The following is a 7,317-nucleotide window of genomic DNA, read 5'->3' on the forward strand; positions in this document are numbered from 1 at the left end:
TTAACAAACATAGAGGTCTCAAGGAGACATCTGGTTGCAATGCTGACGCACCGATGACCCCCGATCACGTGACAGTGGTCAGCGGTGCGTGTATTTCCAGCCCGATGGCTGGAAGTGCGCGTTAAATGCCGCTGTCAGAGTTTGACAGCGGCATTTAACTAGTTAATAGGCGTGGATGTAACCCGCTCCTATTGCGGGCACATGTCAGCTGCTCAAAACAGCGGACATGTTCCAGCTTTGATGCGGGCTCACCGCCGGAGCCTGCATCAAAGCTGGGGTACTGACATCGGATGAACTATTCCATCCGATGTCAGTAAGGCTAGGTTCACATTGCGTTAATGTGTGCACGCTAATGGACAGCGTTGCACGGCAAAAATGTCGCAATTAACGCCGTGCAACGGGTCCGTTAGCGCACCCATTGACAGCAATGTGAAGTTTCCCTGTAGCGCATCGCTAGCACGTGCCTTTTTCGGCTCGCGCTAGCGATGTGCCGTTCTTCTGTGGCGCGCCTCGGACGCTGCTTGCGAGGTACGTTAACGCGACCCCTAACGCGGCCCCTAAAAAAAACATTGCGTTAGCGCAATCCGCTAGCGCTAAACGGATTGCCCTAACGCAATGTGAACCTAGCCTAAGGGGTTAAGGCTTATGGAGACCTCTGTGTTCTAAGGAACCTTGAGTACTGCAGAAATTCTGTTGTAACCTTGGTCAGATCTGTGCCTTGCCACAATTCTGTCTCTGAGCTCCTTGGTCAGTTCCTTTTACCTCATGATTCTCATGTGGTCTGACATGCACTGTGAGCTGCGAGGTCTTATATAGACAGGTGTGCGCCTTTCCATATCAATTACTATCAATTTAATTAAACACAGCTGGACTCCAATAAAGGAGTAGAACCATCTCAAGGAGGATCACAAGGAAATGGACAGCATGTGACTTAAATATGAGTGTCTGAACAAAAGGTCTGAATACTTATGATCATGTGATATCTCAGTTTTTCTTTTTTAATAAATTTGCAAACATTTCTACATTTGTTTTTTTTTCAGTCAAGATGGGGTGCAGAGTGTACATTAATGTGAAAAAAAATGAACTTTTTTGAATTTACCAAATAGCTGCAATGAAACAAAGAGTGAAAAATTTGAAGGGGTCTGAATACTTTCTGTACCCACTGTATAGTTTTTGTACCCCCCCTAAAATGTATGAGAACTATTTACGGAAGATAAATTACTGAAAAATTTCAGTTTTCTGTCAGGTGCATTACTAGTAAGGAGACTTTGCAAGGCTTAAGGGCGCTAGCTACATGTACCTTTTCAGTCTTGCATACATTTTTTACGCTAGTCTGCTTTTAAGATGTCCATGATGACTTAAAGGGAAATTACCACATGATTCCTGCTGCTCGAACCACAGACAGCATGATTCAGAGACCTGCTCCATTCATTACAAACATGAATGTTTTACTCTGAAATGATGCTGTGTTTCATAGAAAAACCTAGTTGAGTGTGACTGGGGACGAGGCGACTAGTCCAAGAGGCATCTTCCCATTACCTCAGCTAGACTGACAGGTCTCCGCATGTTTGTGTATAAGGAAAGGTCTGTCAGTGTAGCTGACAGGGCATGGAGGCGTTGGTGAGGACACTCCTCTAGGATTAGTCATCTCATTCCTGGCCTTACCTTCATCAACTTTGCTTACACTGAAACACTGCAGTGTCTCAATGTATAAATTGCATGTTTGTAATGCAGGAGCCTATCCCTGGACTCATTCTCTCTGGGATTTTGGCTGCATTAATCATGTCACAGGTTCCTTTTAAATTCACATAAGGTTTCAATGAAAATTCCTCATCTAGCAGAAAAAAGAAAATCAGAATGTCTCAGGCTCTGAGCCTTTCACAATCTTATCAAGGTACAGTATATCCAAGATACAAACAAAATTCTCACTTTATTAATGTACATCCAAATTTATTAAAATTTATAACTGATCTCTTGTGTGACCATTTGTTTTAATATATTAATTTCTCATCATATTATCATGTTTTTTCCTATTTTTGTTTCTCCTATTTCAAGGAATCAATGATCAAGTTGATGTTGTCGAAGGACCCCAAGAAAAGACCAAAAGCCTCTTATCTGAAGGATTATTTTGAAGTAACGTCAAACCGCTATTCTAAAACTCGTTAATAGACCTCAATTATTGACACAACCAATTATAAGAAAGCAAAAGGTTGATCTGCACTGAGGAGCCAATATCCGAAATCTTCATGGTGCCTAATGCGCAGCATGTCCATTCTACTCCCAGCATATTCTATACTCCAAAATAAAAAAGAACATGTATAATTTTTATACACACATTAATTAATAGAAAAGCTTGACCATGAACTGCAATTACAGACAAACCAGTTCAATTGCCGCTGCTCCATTGATTCTAGAACAGTTTTTCTTTTCTTTGCCCCTCCAATTCAAAGTTAGGAAAAATTTCCCTTTAACAATGGGCATATATCATAGAAGTTCTCTCTGGGCTCGGCTGTGTTTTGATTGGCCATAGTCTGAAAAAAAGCAAATGCCTACAGAGAACTACTCTTTTATACACCCAGTTGGGTAAAGTTAAAATTTTAATCTTTATTACTAGGGTTGAGCGACTTTGACTTTTTTAGGGTCGAGTCATGTTTTGCGAAAGACTTTTTGAAAAGTCGAGTTGGGCGAAATCGGCCGATTATTGCGAAAAGTCGAGGATCGGCCGGAACACGAAACCCTATGCACGTCAATTATTCTCTCTCTCGCTCTCTCCACAGAAAATCTACTGCGCACAAGCGATAAAATAATGATAGGCGCACGCCCCTAACCCCTATGTCATCACTCTGCCCACGCTCCTTCATTGGCTGAAAAAATGGCGCTAAACGCTTCATACGAGACGCGACTTTGGCGCCAAGATCGCGTACCGCATGGCCGACCCCACACAGGGGTCGGGTTTCATCAGACGCCGACTTTGCCAAAAGTCGTCGACTTATGAAAATGACCGATCCGTTTCGCTCAACCCTATTTATTACCACAGAGTATAAGTTTGGAACGGAGGGGCACAGAAGAAAAAAAAAATGTTCCAATATCAGTGGTGCAGCAACAATTGTACGAGGGTCTCCGATAAATAAAAAAATAAAGTGGAAAGGTTCTCTTTAAAAGGGTTTTCTAGTAAGGCACATTGATGGCCTATCCTGAAGGTACGCCATTAACATGTGATTTTTGTGGGTCCGACTCCCATGATTACCATAACTTAGCAGAATAAGGAGGACAGGGTTCTTATGGGGAAACCGCAGTTCCTTCCCCTTTGTTCCAGACTATATTCACATGAATGCTGCTGTGTCTGGTACAACTGAAAAGGGGCCACGGTGCCCCCGCAAGTACCACAGCCCTTCATTCTGCTGAGCTTAAGGGTTCGCTCTCACTAGTGTATAAAATATCAGTCCCATTCTCATCCAGGAGAGTGGGTTGTTTTTTTTAACCAGCAGCTATTAATCTTTTACAGTTTCCTATGCTTTAGAATTGTAATGTATCTGTAAAAATCAGATGCCACACTGATGGTTTGTACGGCATGCATTTTTTTTTTCTCGCACTCTTCGATTTTGAAGTGGAATTGCAGCATGCCGAATACAGCTGATAAAAAATATGCAGCTCTGCACTGCCTCATTGAATAAAATTGGTCCAAGTGTAATCCAATTTTTTTTTGATCGGATTGCACTCGTCTGATTTATACACAAGTGTGAGCGAGCCCTAAAGGGAACTTGCCAGCATTTTAGAGAGGTCACCAGGAGTAGTGCTATAAAGCTTATTGTACAAAACCAAAAATGCTAACTATAACTTCCCAATCCATTGCTTCTTTGGAGAGACCTGAGACGGAGCAGCAATGGACTGAAATGTTTAAAAATAAGGATTTATCTGCACTGAATTGGGACGATATAGGTATTGTTTTAATTGTTGAACAATGACCAGTACATCACTACTTCTGTTAGCCTCTTTAAAAGTATAGGCCATTAATGTAAATCCTGGAAAATCTCGGCAGGCTTCTTTCACCCACAAACACTTTTTTTTTAAAAGTAGAGGCTGCAACTTGAGACACTGGCAGAAGTTGCTTTTCTTATTACGTTGAATAATTGTATATGCACCTAGTGTTTATGGTTATGCTTCAGGGTTTGCCAAATACCAGTCACTCATAAGGTTCCTTGTAAAAAAAACCCAATACATTTAACTTTGTTGTTTTTGTTTTTTTTAATTACTGGGTACTATTGTATAGAGTATTGTAGTCCACCATTCTGTTTCAGGCTTTTTTTTGTGGTCCTGTATTTTGACGAGACCAAGGCTAAGGCTATGTGCACACGTAGGAAAAGAGGTGCAGAATTTTCTGCACGAAATCCGCATCTCCTGGCAGAATCCGCAGCCGTGGATTTGCCGTGGTTTTTATGCGGAATTGATGCTGATTTTGTGCAGATTTTCTGCGGTTTTTGCCACTGTGGATTTCTATCATGGAGGGGTGCAGAAACGCTGCAGATCCGCACAAAGGAAGTGACATGCACTTCTTTGAAATCCGCAGCAATTCCGCACTGATTTTTCCGCACCATCTGCACAGCTATTTTTTTACCCCGTTGATTTATATTGTACTGTACATCACAGTGTGGATCTGCAGTGTTTCTGCGCGGAAAAATCCACTGGGGATCCGCAGCAAATCCGCATCGTGTGCACATAGCCTTAAAGAATACTCTTCTGTATGCCCTGTGGACACGTTTAGTGGGTATGTGAGGAGCATTCCTGCTCTACTTGCTAAACATACATCTCACACATCATGTGAACCCAGCCTTTTCTGACAAATGATGAAACTGTGCTCCACATAACTTTTCCATTCTGGAAATCGCTGATGATTGTTCTGAGTTACAAGAAATTCTATTGCCGCTATACAGCACTGCATGCCAAGGGAAGGCGAGAACTAGCACTGATGCAGGAAAGAAGCTTTAAAGGATAGTTCCTTTGTCACGGCTCTTCGATGATGCATTTTATCATCTTTGCTTTCCGCATTCTCATTTTTTTGCTCACAAATTGTACTTGAAATATCAAGCTTAATATTCTTAAGCCTGATATGTTAGCATCTAAGAAATGATTTGCCGGAATAACTGCATGCAGTGGAGACCACCATTCTTTAGATGATCTGTATTAAGCCCCACTGTGTTTAGAGACAATGAGGGTTAAGGTGTGAAGACCCAGCAAATCTTTGCTAAATATGGAGGAAATACTGCTTAAAGTGTGTGGAGTCATCACATGTCAGCAAGCTAGACAAGTAAATGTGGCCTTACGGCCTACACAGCTGTTGAGCAAACACTCTTGATCTACAGCTGTTTCTATCAACCCTCCCCATTTACATGCACTCCCAGCCAAGCATGTGTGTGTTATTAGGAAGAGGGGAATAGGCAGCTGTGTCAGACCTATTCGCAGAATAGTTAGTGACTAGTGATGAGTGAGTGTGCTCGCATAAGGCATTATCCATGCTCGAGTGCCAAGAGAGAGACTTCGGCATGCTCGAATACTATGTTCGAGTCCCCACGGCTGCATGTCTCACAGCTGTTAAGACATCCAAAACACATGCAGGGATCACCTGTTTGTTAGGTAATCCCTGCATGTGTTGCTGATGTCGAACAGCTGCGAGACATGCAAACGCGGGGACTCGAACATCTTATTCGAGCATGTTCCCTCATTACTAGTGGGGATATGACTGCTGGGAATCCAACCATTTCCACGAACATGGCTCTGAAATTCTCTGTTGGAATGGACTGATGACTGCGCATGCCCTCGATCACTTAAAGATGTTCTGTGGCACTGCCAGAAATAGCCATGTACTTTATTATCTCAGCTAACCCATAGGCAAGTGGTAGCGGGCATGAATAGCCACCGCTCCATTTTAATGGTACATTTCAGATCCTCATTCTTTAGCCTGGTGGAGTTTTAGCAGTTGGACCTCTAATGTTCAGAACATTATCATTCATTCTGGTGGATAAGTAAGAACTTGCTAAATTGGTAATAGCCCTTTAAGTGCAAAAATTGCTATATACACTCCTAAATATTAAAATTGCAACACGAAGAAGGAAAAGCCTTGAAATTATGAAAATCACGGAATTGATATGTTAATATTTAAATTATGAAAAAAGGAAATTAAATTTTGAAAACATCTTGATTTATTCACTTGAGTAGAAATCCCCACACTTCGCAACCACAGTGTGTATCAGTGAGGTTATTGATGGTTGTCACAAGACGGTTCTGCGACACTGAATGCACTTTGTCAGGAAAATCATCAAGATCCGCTGCTGGCAGCTCCCTTTGAAATTGCTGACTAATGACATATCAGATGTGCTCAGTGGGAGACAAGTTTGAAGACGCTACGGGCCGCGGTAGCACATCTAGGCCATGCAGACTGCTCACAGTAGCACAAGCAACATGTGGCCTAGCATTGTCGAGTTGAAAACCGGCAATTGGGACACTTTGGATAAATGGCCATTACCAAATCAATGTAATTCTGAGCTGTTGGCGTACCTGAAATGAAGCCGAGAGAAGTTTAGCTATCCTACATTTATGCAACCCCACACCATAATCCCAGGAATAGGACTGGTGTGGCATTCCCTCATAAAGACCCCTTCGTATCACGTGGTTTCGTCAGATTCAAAGAATGCATGTAGTGTTCCATTCTGTATGCCAATTGAAATTTGACGCTTTACACTTGATGTGATTTATAACAGTGTCTATACAAACCATTGGAAGAGATTTTCATGACACTGAACTACATACAAGCCAGACATCCAGCTACATATGTTCCATTTGCCTAATGCACTCATGGTGCAGAGCAAGATGGTAATGGAGGTCTATTCTCTTCAGCGATGAGTCCCACTTTTGTCTTGGATGCATGGATAACCAGAGATTGATTTGGAGACTGTGTGTGCAGCACTATGAAGAAGCCTTCAAGAGGGAATGTAAAAATGTGCCAGGAGTCATTTTTCAACTCCACATCATCAGGCCGCATGTTGCTGGTACTGCCACGAGCAGCCGATGTGGCTTAAAGGGAACCTGTCACCCCCAAAATCAATGGTGAGGTAAGCTCACCGTCATCAGGGGCTTATCTACAGCATTCTGTAATGCTGTAGATAAGCCCCCGATGTTACCTGAAAGAGGAGAAAGAGGTTATAATATACTCACCCAGGGGCGGTCCCGCTGCGGTCTGTGGTCAAATGGGTGTCTCAGGTCCGCTCTGGCACCTCCTATCTTCATTCCATGACATCCTCTTCTGGTCTCCGCGCCGCGGCT

At 42.6% G+C, this 7,317-nt stretch overlaps 1 protein-coding gene across 1 annotated transcript in view; it reads left to right on the forward strand.

Moving 5' to 3' along the window:
• LOC143808914 (interferon-induced, double-stranded RNA-activated protein kinase-like) overlaps window positions 1-7,085 on the forward strand; it is an 81,312-nt gene extending 74,227 nt beyond the window's left edge. Inside the window, exon 8 of the mRNA XM_077292093.1 lies at window positions 2,056-7,085. Coding sequence (XP_077148208.1) covers window positions 2,056-2,166 — 111 coding nt within the window. The 3' untranslated portion in view covers window positions 2,167-7,085. The remainder of the gene's footprint in view (window positions 1-2,055) is intronic.
• The last annotated feature ends 232 nt before the right edge of the window (window positions 7,086-7,317 follow it).

Source organism: Ranitomeya variabilis, chromosome 2, assembly GCF_051348905.1.
Source record: "Ranitomeya variabilis isolate aRanVar5 chromosome 2, aRanVar5.hap1, whole genome shotgun sequence".
In the NCBI taxonomy this organism is placed as follows: Eukaryota; Metazoa; Chordata; class Amphibia; order Anura; family Dendrobatidae; genus Ranitomeya; species Ranitomeya variabilis.